Source organism: Haliotis rubra, unplaced genomic scaffold (genome assembly GCF_003918875.1).
Source record: "Haliotis rubra isolate DU_JTF1 unplaced genomic scaffold, ASM391887v1 Scf1019, whole genome shotgun sequence".
Classification (NCBI taxonomy): Eukaryota; Metazoa; Mollusca; class Gastropoda; order Lepetellida; family Haliotidae; genus Haliotis; species Haliotis rubra.
The window spans coordinates 251,657-270,702 of record NW_025764914.1 but is presented as its reverse complement, the minus strand read 5'-3'; the positions used below and the strand labels follow the sequence as shown (position 1 = coordinate 270,702).

The 19,046-nt window shown below is 39.8% G+C and overlaps 1 protein-coding gene across 1 annotated transcript; it reads right to left on the bottom strand.

The window, feature by feature from the left end:
* Nucleotides 1–1,348: 1,348 nt before the first annotated feature.
* LOC124269878 lies at nt 1,349–3,038 on the bottom strand. The gene has a single exon (XM_046704930.1). The coding sequence runs from the start codon at nt 3,036–3,038 to the stop codon at nt 1,752–1,754; it is 1,287 nt and encodes a 428-aa protein (XP_046560886.1). The 3' UTR covers nt 1,349–1,751.
* Between the last annotated feature and the right edge of the window lie 16,008 nt (nt 3,039–19,046).

Below are 19,046 nucleotides of genomic sequence, written 5' to 3'. Positions count from 1 at the left end.
TCTGCATGGTCATCTCCAGTACACTGAAGGGGGCAAATGCATAAAGTAATTGAGTTGACCAATCCCAAGTAAAGGCATCAATGGCTATAGCCTCAGGGTCAGGCCGCCACGAGATGTAATATCCCAACTGCTTATTCAATCTAGATGCGAACAAGTCTATTTTAGGTAGAAAATATATCTTGACAAGTTTCCTAAATAGCGTTTGGTTGAGCATCCACTCTGTCTCATCATGAAAAACTCTACTCTCTCTATCTGCAACAATATTTTTAGATCCTGGGAGGTGAGTCGCTGTGAACCACATGTTATGCCTCATGCCCAAACCCCATATATCTCTGGCAAGCATGTTACACACAACTGATTTTGTGCCCCCCATGTGGTTAATGTAAGCAACTGCAGTAGAATTGTCAATTCGAAGAAGCACGTGTTGACCCGTCAGCTGTTCACAAAAACACTGCAGTCCCAGATAAACTGCTTTCAGTTCAAGATAGTTAATGTTATCCTTCATCATGCTTTCCTCAACAGACCATCTACCACCAGTACTAGTACCTGAACTATTTAACACCGCTGCCCATCCTTTCGATGAAGCATCTGCGGTGATCATGATAGTGGGAGTGCCCCGGCATATTGGAGCACTAGCATGAGTTATATTATCATTCCACCACTTCAAATCTGCTTTGCTCTGTGCTGACAATGCCATGAAAGCGTTGAAACAACCACGATAATGTTTCTAGGCTTCAGTCTTCTCCATCTCAAGTATCTTAGTGAACAAGACCCCATAAGGCACTGCAATAGCATAAGCGATCATGTTACCAATCAACTCTGCCACTTGTTGAATTGTCACAACCTTTCTCTTACAAACTTCTTGGTATTTTGCTTGAAACTTGTTCACTTTACTTTCAATGAGGGAAATTGTCATTGTCACAGAATTTAACACAAATCCTAAAAAGACCAGTGACTGAGAAGGCTCCAAAACAGACTTTTCAGTGTTGATAATGAAACCAAGTCCCTCAAGTTTATCTTTTGTATGTAAAACATTGTTCTTGCAAAGCTGATGAGTTTCACCTTGAAGGAAAGAGTCATCTATGTAAGCAACAGACAGGTAGCCCTGCTCTCTTAAAGAACTGTAAACTGGTTTCAGGAGCTTAGTGAACACACGTGGAGCTGGGGATAAACCAAAAGGCATACAAGTATACTGGAAAGTGACACCTCTCCATATGAATCTTAGGAAAACTCTGTCTTCCGAAGCAATATTGATGGCATAGTAAGCCTCCTTTAGATCAATGGATGCCATAAAACACTGAGGTGTGACAAGACGCATGGCTGATTTTAGATGCTCCATCTTGAAATGACATTTTTCAATAGCACTGTTTAAGCCCTTGAGATTTAGGATGACTCGGTATGCACCATTGGGTTTGGGGACAAGAAACACTGTACTTATGTAACCCCTGGAGTCTGCAGGAGCAATTTCTAATACCCCTTGTCTAACATGAGTTGTATCTAACTATCCAAAACCGTACTTTCTTTCATGTTTAACTTAGTTTCACGCACCTGACACTGAGTAGGATGCTCAACAAAATCTATCTTATATCCTAAGACAGTTTGTAAAATGTGTTTGTCAGAAGTGAGTTTCCTCCATTCATGAATAAACTGAGATAATCGTCCAGCAACATTGAGTATATCAATATCAGAAGAAATCTCACTCTTTCTGGTCAAATCACACAGGCTAGTGCACTCACGTACCGGATCTACTGCTAATAAGTTCCCCTCCTCTCTTTCCTTTGGTTCTGCCCCTGAGGTTGATGACGTGGTAGATGGTACTGCCTTTGGGGACGCCGGCCAGAAAAACTTTGGGACTGCCGGCCTAAAAAACGACCTCCCCTGCGAGGAAATCTAAAGGATGGCCTGCCTCGTTGAGACTGAGGAAAGTTTGCACTGGGGCGAAAATCCTTCCTAAAGTGAGAAGTCATCTTGAGGCCCATCCTACTGGTATCTGAGAGTTCTTTGATTTTCTCTGAGAGGTTGTCGCCGAAGAGCAAGCCTGTTACTGGTGTCTGACTAGTGCATAAGGCCTTGTATTCAGGTCGCAATTCACCTCTGATAGAGTCTCTCCGTCTTAAACTGATGTCATAATTGGCAAGTGAGAAGAGGGCTAGTCCATCCATCAATTGAGACACAATCTTCTCCATATCTAAATTTGAGGCTGCTTCTTTAGTGAGTGAGTCCACTACTTTCACAATAGGAATAATCCCCTTGCACAAAAGGTTTTGAGATTTTTGGAGGGAAATGTCCTTGTTCCGTGTCTCTGGCTCCATGATGCGCCATATTTCAGAATTGACTCTAGGGGCCATTAGTTTGTCACAGTTTTCCGGGCGTAAATGTTTATCGAAAATAGCCAGTTTTTGTTTTTCTTCCAATTTTGTGCACATCATGTCATTCACGAGATCCGCCATCTCCTTTTGAACCGGCTCCCCGATACAATCAACAGGCTTATACGAAGAAGCCAGCTTCGATAGCAGGGAATTTCCATCAACTGTGGCCGCTGCCATATTGGAAGGTGGAAGGGAGGTAACTGCGACATCGCCTAATGCTAGCCGCTTAGCAGGTGGAGGATCGCACTGTGACCTGGGTACATTGCTCTCATGCTGATCTGTGTCCAGCGAGCTAAAAATAGAATCATGGGCGCTCGGCGATTCTTCTGCCTCTTCATACCCATACATTTGGTTTTTCAGGTCTTCCACTACCGAAAGTACCTTATTCATTTCCTTTTTGTGCATATCAGAAAACATCTGCATCAGTCTCTGTTCATGAGACAAGTTCACATCACTTGGACCGGGCTGCGCCGTGTCCCTCTCACCAATGTCCGACACCCCCTCAGTCACATTAACACTTGCAGTTTCATCTCTGTCTGCTAGCGGAGAATTCTCCGACTCTGATACATACGGTATTTCAGTAGGTGGAGCAGTTTCCCTTGAAACTGTTGAGTCTCCGTGATGGTGGGTCATAACATCCTGTCCTGCCTCCCGCCTTCGGGATGACATAGACTGACCCAAAAGTTCTTTGTGCAATTAAGCCAAGATGGCGACCTTTGGTCTCTCACTAGCCATCATGAAAAAACAGTCAACACCCGTTATTGAGCAAACTACCGACAAGTTCAAGAGGTAAAGTCACAAGAAAAACTCACAATTGACGAATCCCAGTACGAATTTCTCTCAACACAATAAATTCCATGGAAAATCCAGAGTGAAAAGCACGATAGCGTAATCACAACATGGCCGAACCGATGCCAAACTCGCACTGAACCGATTCCTCACGCGCAATCTCACGTGATCTCACGTGACCGGATGCCGAAGGAGGACACTACACCACTACGACAGCACAGCGACAGTCATAACAATACGGCAAAGTAATATACATTACACCACAGTGAGGGTACGACACGTTATTACATCACAGCCACAGACACAACAACATGGCAGAGCAATAGACATTACAACAAAGTGAGGGTACGACACGGTATTACATCACAGCAACAGACACAACAACACGGCAGAGCAATAGACATTACAACAAGGTGAGGGTACGCCACGGTATTACATCACAGCCACAGACACAACAACACGGCAAAGCAATAGACATTACAACACAGTGAAGGTACGACACGGTATTACATCACAGCCACAGACACAACATCATGGCAGAGCAATAGACATTACAACACAGTGAGGGTACGACACGGTATTACATCACAGCAACAGACACAACAACACGGCAGAGCAATAGACATTACAACACAGTGAGGGTACGACACGGTATTACATCACAACCACAGACACAACAACATGGCAGAGCAATAGACATTACAACACAGTGAGGGTACGACACGGTATTACATCTCAACCGCAGACACAACATCATGGCAGAGCAATAGACATTACAACACAGTGAGGGTACGACACGGTATTACATCACAGCCACAGACACAACAACACGGCAGAGCAATAGACATTACAACACAGTGAGGGTACGACACGGTATAACATCACAACCACAGACACAACAACACGGCAGAGCAATAGACATTACAACACAGTGAGGGTACGACACGGTATTACATCACAACCACAGACACAACATCATGGCAGAGCAATAGACATTACAACACAGTGAGGGTACGACACGGTATTACATCACAGCCACAGACACAACATCATGGCAGAGCAATAGACATTACAACACAGTGAGGGTACGACACGGTATTACATCACAACCGCAGACACAACATCATGGCAGAGCAATAGACATTACAACACAGTGAGGGTACGACACGGTATTACATCACAGCCACAGACACAACATCATGGCAGAGCAATAGACATTACAACACAGTGAGGGTACGACACGGTATTACATCACAACCACAGACACAACAACATGGCAGAGCAATAGACATTACAACACAGTGAGGGTACGACACGGTATTACATCACAACCACAGACACAACAACACGGCAGAGCAATATACATTAGAACACAGTGAGGGTACGACACGGTATTACATCACAGCAACAGACACAACAAGACGGCGGAGCAATAGACATTACAACACAGTGAGGGTACGACACGGTATTACATCACAACCACAAACACAACAACATGGCAGAGCAATAGACATTACAACACAGTGAGGGTACGACACGGTATTACATCACAGACACAGACACAACAAGTCGGCAGAGCAATAGACATTACAACACAGTGAGGGTACGACACGGTATTACATCACAACCACAGAAACAACAACATGTTAGAGCAATAGACATTACAACACAGTGAGGGTACGACACGGTATTACATCACAGCAACAGACACAACAAGACGGCGGGGCAATAGACATTACAACACAGTGAGGGTACAACACGGTATTACATCACAACCACAAACACAACAACATGGCAGAGCAATAGACATTACAACACAGTGAGGGTACGACACGGTATTACATCACAACCACAAACACAACAACATGGCAGAGCAATAGACATTACAACACAGTGAGGGTACGACACGGTATTACATCACAGACACAGACACAACAAGTCGGCAGAGCAATAGACATTACAACACAGTGAGGGTACGACACGGTATTACATCACAACCACAGAAACAACAACATGTTAGAGCAATAGACATTACAACACAGTGAGGGTACGACACGGTATAACATCACAACCACAGACACAACTACACGGCAGAACAATAGACATTACAACACAGTGAGGGTACGACACGGTATTACATCACAACCACAAACACAACAACACGGCAGAGCAATAGACATTACAACACAGTGAGGGTACGACACGGTATTACATCACAGCCATAGACACAACAAGGCGGCAGAGCAATAGACATTACAACACAGTGAGGGTACGAGACGTTATTACATCACAGCCACAGAACTTCACTAACAACTGTTAACCTTTACTATTCTGAAACCCTACAGAGAGTCATTTTATCACCCATATAGGGCGAGAGGTTATAAAAAACAAGAATATTTTTTTATATGGCCTTAAAATCAATCACTAGGTCCGTCTAGCACTGTGTTCACATAGCTGAAATATTTGTAATTGTGAAATACAACAACATACACGTTTGGGTCAGGTCATCATTGAGTACTTGTCAATATGGAACTGTTCCAAACCTTCATAATACGATCGGAATATCTGAAATGCGATAGTATGGTCGCGCGAAGTTAGGATTCCTCGGGAATGACTGCCTGGGGTAACTCAATGTCCAGATGGCATAACACTTTGTGCAGTGGTCACGAAAGTCAGTTGGAAGGTAGGTTTATTGCGCAGCTCAAGGCAAGGAGTGTTTGCATGTTTGAATAGCTCGTCTGTCAAATGTGATCTGACCCGGATTAATAATATATTATGGTATAGATAACATACTGTAGAAACAAACAATTCAACGTTTGTGATTGGGATTAGATGATTGTAAATTTGCAAACCAGGATTTGTATAGTCATACCACAACTGGATCATGTGTATCGGGAAATGCGTTACAAGCAATACGTTTCGTGAGTTTCGTGAGTGAATGTATTCCAGCAATTTACGGTGGGGGACTGTTTCTTCAGAAAACACCTTAGCTCATGATTTACCTGATGTAATCGTGCATGTACAGACTATTAAACGATTATGAAGGGATAAGGAGATTTGTTTTCATAGCTGAAATATCTGATTTGTTTGCAAAACACGTTTCACCACGCTATATAAACACAATTTACTGTATTCGCAATCACAAACCCATCAACGCCTTCAGGCTCAGAGAACACAAACAAAACATAGAGGGTACATCAACCCATGGCCCCCTCGTGACGAGTCCACAACAACTGATAATGTCACGTTGATCGTGTCGCCTATTTCCATGTTCAGAATTTGTACATGTGTTACACTGTGATACTGAAACAAATATATATTCTCATGATACAGTCACAACTGTACAACCGACTCTGCTTAGAGCAGATATTTCTTATGAATGTGGAAATGCTTTTGTCGCTTTTATTTACTAGGTGCTGTTTTGTGAACACCTTAGGTAGTTCGGAGGACATATTTTCATAATGTATTACTTGAATCTATTTGTTTTAACACAAGTTATCCCTCTGTCATATGTTGAACATACAAATAACCATGTAACCTCAAACTTCGATGAACTATTTTGTTGCGAGTGACAAATGATCGTTTTAAGGCTGTGTATGCAAGATAACAATCATTTACATCAGGTTGGCATGGAGTAACTATTGTCCTATTGTCAACCTACTAGCAGTGGCGTTTGTAATGCGATACTTTGTTCCAAATCAGTTGATTTATCTGACATGTGATGTCAGGATGACACAGTGTACGAGGAAGGCAAACCGCGAAGAGCAGCATTAGATAAGAGATTTGTATGTAGACGTCAGTGATAGGAAGGAAAATGTTGGTATATTTCCTGATTTGGCACACAATAATTATAGAGTAGGAGAAATAAAATGTGATTCAGAATTTCCATGTTTGTATGTCTGTATTTGTAAGCTTATGATTCATTTCTTATTAATTCAAAGTTAAATGACGGATGTATCGGAACATATACAATTAGCAAATGTTTGTGGTATGTCTTGATTACAATTGTATTTTAAAACAATGCCACTGTAATATCCGGGATGTTCTGACGAGGATAAGTTGATGGAAGGTAATCGTTGATGTTATTTGTTATTATCAGTTATTGCCCTTACGGCGTTTCTGATAACTGATAACTAACATTTGGTGTTGCACTGTATTTAACTAACCCCCTGGCGACAGCGGGACACGACCCTACAACACTGAGTTTGACGAATAGGTGACGTATACCGGTGGTTATATAGCCGCAAATTTAGTTATATCGGCGACGCGTAAATTTGCGGCTATATAACCACTGTTATACGTCCCCAATTCGTCAAACACAGTACAGTTATCCCCTAAGTCGGGAGGGGAGTATACTGCCCAACTCAGGTGTTTGTATAGCTCGTCTGTCAAATATGATCTAACACAGATTAATAACATGATATTGTACATATAATATATTGTATATTGTAACATTACATTGCTGGTAATATTAGTCCGGCAGTTGGCATAAATTTGCAGTTCAGCTGTAAGGCCTTCCACGAACCATTTCAAATGCAACTGACAGGACACAATTGTCACATAGAAATCGCCTTCCAGTCAATGTTACACATCCTTTTGAACCCCAGAGTGTGTTCCAAATTGATTTCTTTCTTCAGGCAATTTATGTCCCAGCAATGCAACCACCGTTATCTGTCTTGACAAAGACAAGCACATTGAAGTTCCTCTGTGAATTTTCAATCTTTGAAAAATGACACATCTTGCTAATGCAATTCACAAGACTACAGCGGATATTATTGATAGGGGATGTTGATTATATTTTTAATACTCACTTTTAATACATACATGACAAAAGTCTATTGGGACAACAATCAATGAAGCTCGGTGTCATCCACATAATGGAGATAAGTAAGCTGCGCTAGGGATCTTTACTGAGAAGGTCCGGGATGGTATTATTATTATGTTTCACAGGTTTAGATGAAAATGCAGCAGAGAGGGTTCGGGTGATCCTGGCACAGTCAGGCTGGTAAGGTCCATCATCAGCTCTGGACCCTTGCCCCATCTACACGCAGCCCAGACAGCGAATGGGACTTCTCCCAGGAAACACTGCCTAGTCGAACCCACCAAGACCTTTCCGGACAATATGTAGACTCCCGTACTCTGCAGCCTTCTGCATTACCCAGAGTGTCAGAAGGGCTGTGCTCCCGGTCGCGAACCCGGGAACTCTCCTGATCTGCGCAAGGAGATCAGGAGGTACCAAACCAAGGGCACCGAGAACAATGGGAACTCTGAGGATAGTGTACTTGGGATGCAAGCGAGACATTTCAAAGGCGAGGTCCGCATATTTAGCGTCCTGAATCTTGCCAATCACGTTGCTGTCAAAAGGGACAGAAAATTCAATGATATAAATAATTTCATTGGCATTATCAAAAAGCACAAGATCAGGTTTGCTGGCTGGAATTCTTCTGAGGCTGTATATGGGCCTCTTCCACAGAAGTTTGAAAGCATCATTTTACATGATGCCCTGGACATGTTCAGCGTCGTACCATGGATGGACCTCGGAGTCAAAGCCAAAGGCATTCCAGAGACGGTAGTAAGCAACGAGCCATGCCGCTATGTCGTTTAAGATATGCTGTTTGTGCCAAAGAAGGGCATTCACTGACAAGGTGTTGGACAGTCTCTGTAAATTCATTGCACAATCGACATTTAATGCATCTTAATCGTTGATGTTATTTGTTATTATCAGGTATTGTCCTTGCGGCGTTTCTGACAACTGATATGTAACATTTTGTGTTGTACTTAACTAACTACCAGGCGACAGCGGGACACGACGCTACAGCACTACGACAGCACGGCGACAGACACAACAACACGGCAGGGCAATAGACATTACAACACAGTGAGGGTACGACACGTTATAACATCACAGCCACAGAACTTCACGAAGAACTGTTAACGTTTACTATATATTATGAAACCTTACACAGAGTCATTTCATCACCCATGTTGGGCGAGGGGTAATAAGATACAAGCGGCGGTCTAGCGCTGTGGTTTCATTGCTGAAATATTCCTCCCGTAGGCCCGGTGAACGGCAGGAAATATTTCATAGCAGGAAGTGAACCATTTATCACGCGAGAGGTGACCAGGTTTTATTATTTAGATGTAGGAAAATTGTCAGTATCTATGTTTGTATAGGCCACATTGTTCCCGAAATTCATGCTGTAAAATAAAAGACACATGTGCGCAATCATACCAATCATCTTTTCATTCCGTCAGTATACAAGCCCACGAACCTGCAAAACAATGTCTAGCTTTGGCTACGTTTCCGTAAAGATGCATAAACATATCAAACTTTAAGGTATCATTGCTGTATATACGAAATACAAAATACACCAACGTGCAGAGTAATTATCGGACTATCTCTGTGCCAAATTTGAATGCTTAGTGCTGTACCGTTTCCGAGCTTTCATCTTCGAAAGACCGACACCATCAAACTGTTAGTGAATAATTTAAGAGCCCAGACAATTGGACATGGTGAACGATTTTATTTTCTGTTGGTGAACGATTTACGGTCAACCTAAACTCGTCATCCAAATTTCCGTGGAATACCGCTGCCAATCGAATCTAGTGCTACATAGGTGCTGTCAACGTGCCTGGAATTAATAAACGAATTTAAAGGTGAGTTTTCGCTGTCTTGGCTGATCCATGATTTTGGCTTGTAATTGCGGAGGTAGCTGTTTTCGGTGAGTCGTGGCGTATAAATTTTGAAATAAGTATCCGAATGTGACCATTTATAGCTCATTTTGTAGGGACATCATCTAACTTTCGATCCGTAGGCCTTAAAAATATTTTACGTGGTGAAATCTAACTTTGATTGAGGAGCGGGGGTTTCGTCGTTACATTCCTTTCCTTTTATATAGTACTAGGGTAGGGTCTATATACCTATATGTCTTTTTAACGCTGTTTTTAAGCGCGACACGCCCCTTTGACCTCTGCTGCATTCCGGGCATGTGCTCTTTTCCTGCGTGTTTGACCTAGTGTTGTGGTTTCGTGAAAATTGATTCGATATTCCTTCACCTCTATCACAAATTCACTTTAAGACAGTTTTATGTGGTCAAGGCATGTTCCTTACTTAGTTATACACCTTCAGTTGTCATGCTGTGAGTGGGGAGACAGGCGAGAAAAATTCTTCTCCAAACGACTGTAGCTTTACTTCCGAGACGTGGTTACAGGCGACATCATAGCGTGGTATCAGGGGAGGCAACTCTAGGTTGCTTACCTAATCTCGTGATATGACACAGTAAGCCTAGAATCAAGATCAAGCTGTATTCGAGGGATGACAAACGATTTAAAAAATGGTCGCGCTTGTTTATGTTTTCCACATATTGTTATAAATCCCGTCCTTGTTAAACTGTTTCTCAGAATCTTGTTGTTCTTTAACATTTATATAATTTTCTGTCCAGGATACTATTTTCCACTAAAATGTGTTATATTATTGGAGTAATTATCTGTCCTCTGCGATCGAAAACTTATCAAATTTATATGCAATCGTCAAAATCACCAGAACGTTGAATTCATGAACGTAATATTAGGTAGTCACTGTTCGAAAACATAACACTACTACAGTAAGTGGGGGTTTGATTTTAATACTTTCCAGTACCAGCTTTTCAGTGGTAGAAATATGCTTGTGACCCTGTTTCCATATATTTTGATTTGAAAAGTTTTCCATTGACGATCTTTGAAGAACATAACAATAAGGCAATTAGGAAAATGTCTGTTCTGCCAAAACATGTTGGCTTTGAAAGGTTCGTTATCCAAGACAAACATGGTAAACATGATCTAAATGTAGACATTTTATCATTTATATGACTAAATGATATTTCACTGCATTATGGTGACCTTTGCATGTGTTAGCATGTTGCATTTTGAAACAGTAATGGAAAACATGAGAAAGTAGAGGAGACTGAATGCAGGTCGAAGCATTAGCTCAAGCTAAAAGTGATTCAAACGAGGAAGTAGTGAACGAGGATTTACCAATATTAGCCTGTGAAGAAGAACGGCATGACTCAAGTGAATGTGAATCAGATCAAGAAGAATTAATGCTTGATCTCACTTTTTGTAACAAAAAGCAATGATTCATGTTTGACTGAAGAAAACGTGATGTTGAAGAACTTGCTTAAAATGATGATACAACTCTTGAGAAAGATATTGCTGCATGGGCTGCTAAAACAAGTGGGCAAAATCTCCCGTCAACGAACTGATGCAATTATTTAGAAAACGGGGACATTGAGTTCCAGAGGACTCACAGACTTCTTGGAACGCCATGTTTTATCGAGACTATGGAAAAGTGTGGAGGACATTTTATACCTTTGTATTGAAACTGGAATCTTGAAAGTTCTAGCTCAAAATGAAACTCATTTTAAGAGCTTGAGTGAAGCTCGATTAAACTTCAATATTGATGGCATTCTATTATTTAAGTCAACAAATGTACAGCTTCGGCCAATTTTATGCAGTGTTTGTGGTTTTGATCCATTCGTCGTTGTTGTATATTACTGTCAGGCTAAAATTACTTCTCTGAATTCCTTGTTGAACTGAAAAATCTGTGCGAGGGCGGGATTACTTTTGGTGAAGATCCTGTACCTGTGAAGGTTAATGCTTTTGTGTGTGATGCACCTGGAAGGTCATTTCTGAAGTGTGTAAAAGGACACACTGCATATTGTAGCTGTGAGAGGTGTACCATCAGAGTATCATGGGAGGGCAGAGTTGTGTTTGACACAGATTTGGAAGTTCCTTCTCCCAGAGATGAAGAACAATTCAATAATTTTGATTATGTTCAATTTCAAATACAAAATGGTTGCGAGTGAAACAGAATACATCGATCATGGAAACTGTGGATTGGTCTGACGAATTCAATACCAATACTACATTCCTCACCAGGGCTCCAGATAAGGGTCGTATCGGCGTATGTATGGATAAAACATATGCATGATACGGTAGGAAATAATTTAGAAAACGTAGCAGACACACCACAGCTATGGTGTACGGTCTTAGAATCACTTACAGACGTATTTATCTGAAAAGGTACTGTTTTATTGTTCATTGACCTTTACACAAGAGTAGCAATGTTGTGGTGCATATATGAAACGAAACACAAGGTTATTATCAATAAATGTTTTATGAAAACGCGAAAATGCGACAAACCAATTAAATTACTCGTTAGAATTGAGGTACTTTGATAAAAACAATCCTCAGCAGTTAAATCGGTTGTGGCATTATTTAATTGAAAACTGAAAAATATTTTAATGTTACAAAGAACATAGCTAATAGGATTGTGTTTCCAAATTCGACGGCTGTGATAAGGCTTGGGCCATGAACAGTGAGAGATTGCTGTTGGAATTAAACAGATATAGATTGGTCGTTCTTGTTGGAAGTAGTTCTGACGTTCATACGCCAGTATGAAGTCCTTCCAGAGAGGCACGAGTCGGTATTTGTCTTATCCCGGAATAACACAAGTGGGCAACGAAGGATTTATGATCTTGTTACAAATTGTTTTAACATTGTTTTTATTTAGTTTGTATGTGTAATAAGTGATCCAAAAGCAATTTTTTGAAGTGCCTGTCAACATATCAAACTTTTGCCTGAATATTCCAAATGGTTTCAGTGTAGTGGAACATTGTATATATTTATTGTTAGATGCAGAAATATTATATGTTTGTTTTGAATGGTTTTCTCATTCACCCCGAGAATTTTCACTCATAGTGTGACCCCTATATGGGTGTGGTCAGATCTTCTCATAGAGGTATGGACATTTGTTCACGCTCCTGTATACAAAGTTTTGTAACTTTTTGTACCCGTGGAGTTAAGCCGTATTGCAGTCTAAATCACTAGGCCCAGTAGTCTGAAAAGCCATACTTACTTGAAACCCAAGTTGATGTTTCGGATCTAAGATACTGATTTTGGTTTTTGGGCACCATACTAGTCTGTTGCCTCCAAGTGCAGATGTAATGGAACATTGCAACACTATAACAGCAAGAATTTTGAAATTACATTGTTGAGAGTCCGGAGAGGAGGGAGCCTGCCCACACTCACAAACCTGTGGTCAGCCTACTGTTTCAACGAGACCATCGTTTCTTTCAATAACCCCCTGAAGATATTCCCCTGAAAGCCGTGGAATATACTGTGGAGGGTCCCGTCTACACGGATATTCCTTAGAAAGTCTAAATGTTATATCCAAGGGATTTTCAACATGATGACCCTCGAAACGTTTCAATTTTTCATTTCAGAGACTCCACATTTCAAAACCTTGTGTTCACATATATTTCAGTGGGATCGAAATTATAACGTTTGTAACTAAGTGAGTGGACCCTAAGATTTCACAGGGCGCTGATATGTGTACGCGTTTAACGTCATTGGATCAATACTTCATCTTCACGTTATAAATATAATCGTTGCCACTTAATTCTCTCGTAATCTCAGGACAAGGTGAGCTGGCACGTTGTGTCTATTTATAGCCACAGTTGCGCAATACCACGGAGATTACCAGTCTCGTCACACTGCTGCCCTGTCCAATATACCGATACTATTGCGTTACTATTGTATAAGTTATCTTTTGCGGTACACGATAAGTTTTGACTTTCTCCATTAAAGCTTTTACGTGTGTTTCACTCAACTAACCGAGTTGATGATAGACGTCGATATATAGAAGCGTGGACTAAATACAAACATTTGTGTGCTACGAAAGCGTGTCTAGCATCAGAGGAGATGACAATTTGACTTCAGGAAACATTGTCAAATAAAGACACTAAAGCTTTCTGGAAAATAGTCAAGGGACGTTCTTCACAAACTTATTACAGTATTACAGCATCTGATTGGAACTTACACTAAATGCCAAAAGAAACGTTATCTTCCTTCCTTAATGACGGAGATACATATCTACAGCTGGCGTTGTGATGCGTGGACGTCCACTTCTTGGTCTGTCTACGGTGACCCCAGTCTGTCTGAAGTCCTGAATATGTTTTACAACCGTGATACGGTGGCATCCGAGGGAGTTCACAACATCATTGTATGTCGACCCCATCTGCACCACCACAATGGCTCTTTCTCTCTCTTCAGCTGATAATCGTGGCATATTTCTCGTACTTGTGTATCATATCATGCATTCTAGGCTTTCTTTATACCCTATAGAATCATTCTACATGTAAAACGGATGCAAATACTGCTAGAATATTGCTGCATTTTGGCAATTGATATTGCTATGTGTAAACAGAAAATGGAATAATGTTACTTTGCAAGCAAAAATGTTAACAAAGATGTTAACAAAGATAATTTTAAGTGTTCCTAAACATTTTTTTCACAATATGAAAGACACGTTTTATTTGTTTTCACCTAATGCAAATCGGCAGAAAATGTTTTAAATCATAGGAATGGTTATTGTCCAATTTTACACACTCTACCACAGTTGTTTCTTGTTTTAAAAGTTGAAAAAGGGTGATTTTAAATGGTTTATGTTTGTTTCAACCTTTCTTTTGGACATCTAAATCACTGTTTTTGGTATATTTCGGCATGGACGAAAATAGGGACAATTTAACCTGAAAAAGATGCAATTTCACCTAAATATGAATGCATTTGAGAATTTTGTTTCGTGATTTACATATAGCTGTGTTGTTAAGCTTTCTTGTAAACTAATAACTTCCAACATATTTTTGATAGTTTTTAAGCAATTCAGAAATGTAGGAGGGTAACGTTTCTTTTGGCGTTTAGTGTATATTTTGAGTAACATTTTCAAGGTATAAATAATTCAGCTGTCAACGAAGAATTTCAGGAATCCGTTCGGATTTTCGTTGATTCAATAAGTGATAATCTTATTGAGACTACCTCTGATGAATTTTGGCTTAATAAAGTAATATCTCAACAGGAAATCGTCAACGCTATAAACAGCCTGTCCGCTGGTAAAGCTCCAGGATATAGCGGCGTGTCTGTGGAATTTTTCAAAAATGTACACGGGACTCGTATAGATATGCTTGTGAAACTATTCAATTCAATTCTAGCCACAGGAATTTATCCAAACGAATGGACACTAGGGGTAATAATTCCATTGCATAAAACGGGTATTGTGAATGACCCGGCTAACTTTAGACCTATCACACTCCTTGAAGTGTCAGGGAAAATATTTGCTAAAGTCATTGCCAATAGACTGACAGAATTGGCAGAGCATGAACACTTTATGACTCCAGAACAAGCAGGATTTAGAGCTGGCTTCCAAACTGTAGATAATATATTCATTTTAGATACAGTTATTAGAAAGTACCTACCTCTGCATAAAGGGGACTGTACTGTTGTTTTATTGACCTAAAATCTGCCTTTGACTCGGTTGATAGACAATTTTTAATGTACATAACTTTGGCTTGGAAATATTAAAGGGAAACTGTGCAGGCTCTTAACAAATATGTACCAAAATGTGAAGTCTTGTGTCTCTACACAAAATGGTTATACACCAGCCTTTGATTGTTTGTATGGTGTAGGACAAGGTGGTCAACTTTCACCTCCTTGTTTTCTTTTTTTATTAATGACATTGTTGGGTTTTTTAGCAGCAGATAACCAGAGAAATATTAATCTTGATTGTTTAGAATTATTCATTCTTCTCTTTGCAGATGCTATTGTAATGTTTGATAGCACTGTTTTAGGGTTTCAAAAACAGATTAGATAAACTTTCTTTGTATTGGAAAGACTGGAACCTTCAAATTAACATCAACAAGACTAAAGTTATTGTTTTTCGAAAAGCAGGACCCCTTAAAAGGTATGAACGTTTCCCTGTAAATGGTGCTTCTATAGAAATTGTTCCTACCTATAAATATCTAGGTATCCTTTTTAAAGCTCTGGTTCTTTTTATTGTACTCAAAATACTTTAGCACATCAAGCATGGAAGGCTCCCCAGTGTGTTAAAATGTCATGTAATCTTCCCTAATCTGCAATCCTAGATATATTTGATGTTAAAAAATTACCTATCATATTGCGGGTTGTGAAGTCTCACCTCACCTAATGTAATTAATGTTTATGATAAAGTTTGTAAGTCAGTTTTACATTTAAAATGAACACTCCCAATGTTGTTACAAGGGGTGAACTTGGACGTTACACTGTAAAAGTTAATCAGTTTGTAAAAATCATGAAATATTGGTTAAAGCTTTGCTCAAGAGAAAAATGTAATATTGAAACATGTTTATAATTATCAACGGAAGTTGGCTTCCAAAGGTATCAACTGTTGGGCACTAGATGTAAAGAATTTATTATTTAAATATGGATTTGGTCAAATTTGGCTTGATCAGGGGGTTAATGATGTTGATTATTGTATAAGACAGTTTAAACAGAGACGCACTGATACTTATACTCAAGACTGGTTAAGTTCTGTGAAAGTTTATTCTAAGCTAAAGTTGTATAAAACTATCAAGTTGAGGGTTAATTCTGAAGATCTGAAGCGTATCTGTCACTGGTTAAGGTCAATGTTTTTCGTTTTGCTTTGAGTAAGTTTAGTTGTTCAGACCATCCTTTAATGTTGGAATATGGGAGAAAAGTAAATATAAAACAACACGAGCGATTCTGCCCTCTGTGTATTGTACTTACCATTGAATCAGAGTACAACTTTTGTATTGAATGTGCATTTTACTGTGATCTGAGAAACAGCCTGCTCCCACAATACTACATAAATAATCCATGTGAAACTAAATTTATCAGCTTATTATTGTCTTGCAATTCTACAACTGTTAACAATCTTGCTAAGTTTGTATTTCTTGCATTGACATTAAGAGCGAAGTTTATGAATACAGAGTATAAAATTAAGAGAGACATTGTACATGTTAGCATACAGCTTAGGTTGTGTATGGCGCTGGATTGTATTGTCTTCTTTGAAATTGTATAACGGGTCGGTGGCCCCTGTACGGAATAAACTCTCTGTCCCATTAAGCTGTCCTCGAAATACGGACATACCAGTAACCCATACTTGGCCATTGTCTTATCCAAATGAAGTGTTGAGTGTTGTTTGTTATTTAACACTGCACTCAACAGTTTTCCAGCACGGTCTCTAATTACGCGGCTGGAGGTTTATGTCGTATAGAAATCAATTGAATCTTTAAGCTAATATTTTCAACTGTTGGTGCTAAAAATGTTTACAACTGCATGGAATTCACGGTTGATTTATGATATCAATTTTGTATTGACATTGATGTACAGTGCTACGTCAGAGGGTGAGTGAACTTTTAGCACCTCTCCAACAGTATTACGACTCCAGAATTGCATATAGTCTACCTATGTGAGGAATCTAACCCAGGTTTTCTGTGGGAGGAGCAAATGCCATAGTCTCAAGATGAAATCACTGCCCTTCATATCAGTTGATCAATCAATCGATATACATTATCGGCCATTCGGTTGCAAACATATTTCACTTTAATTTTAATACTACAAAAAATCTACGTCATAATTTACCAATTACTAAAAATATTATGGCAACAGACACAACACCACTATGACATCATGGAGACAGACATAACACCACTATGACATCATGGAGACAGACATAACACCACTATGACATCATGGAGACAGACATTATACCACAAGGATAGCATGACAAGTTGACAACAGACATAACACCACTACGTCAAAGTTTATCCATTACTGAAATATTATGGCCACAGACTTAACACAACTATGCCAGCATGGCCACACACATAACATCATTATGACATCATGGAGACACATAACACCACAATGACATCATGGCATCAGATATAACACCACTATGACATCATTGCAACATATATAACACCACTATGACATCATGGCATCAGGTATAACACCACTATGACATCATGGCACCAAATATAACACCACTATGATATCATGACAACAGATATAACATTACTATGGCATCATGGCAACAGATATAACATCACTATGGCATCATGACAACAGACATAACACCACTATGACATCATGGCATCAGGTATAACACCACTATGACATCATGACAACAAATATAACACCACTATGACATCATGGCAACAGATATAACACCACTATGGCATCATGGCATCAGGTATAACACCACTATGACATCATGGCAACAAATATAACACCACTATGACATCATGGCAACAGATATAACACCACTATGACATCATGGCAACAGATATAACACCACTATGACATCATGCGCAACGAGATATAACATTACTATGATAGCATGGTATCAGGTATAACACCACTATGGCATCATGGCAACAGATATAACATCACTATGACATCATGACAATAGATATAAAATTACTATGGCATCATGGCAACATATATAACATCACTATGGCATCATGGCAACAGACATAACACCACTATGATATCATGACAACAGATATAAATCATTATGAAATCATGGCAACAGATATAACATTACTATGGCATCATGGCAACAGATATAACATCACTATGGCACCATGGCAACAGACATAACACCGCTATGATATCATGACAACAGATATAAATCATTATGAAATCATGGCAACAGACATAACACTGCTATGACATTATGGAGACAGACAAATCATCACTATGACAGCATGGTAATAGGCATCTGGAAACGTTTTCGTTCCAGCATAGTAATAGGCATTTGGAGGCATTTCCGTTCCAAATTGTATCGTGATACAGCAAATGAAATGTGTTGAAAGTGACAATGTCAAACTGAGTATAAATGTCATTAGCAATATTTAGGATGACATCAGATGCGTTTTCGTTGTTATTTGAGCTTGACTTGACTTTGTAAATGTTCCCGCAGTTCGTTGATTTTAATGGACAATATCGTCCACTACTCGTTGACTGTGGGGCTCCTCTTTGTGTTTGCATGCTAATGCGAGATGAAAAAGA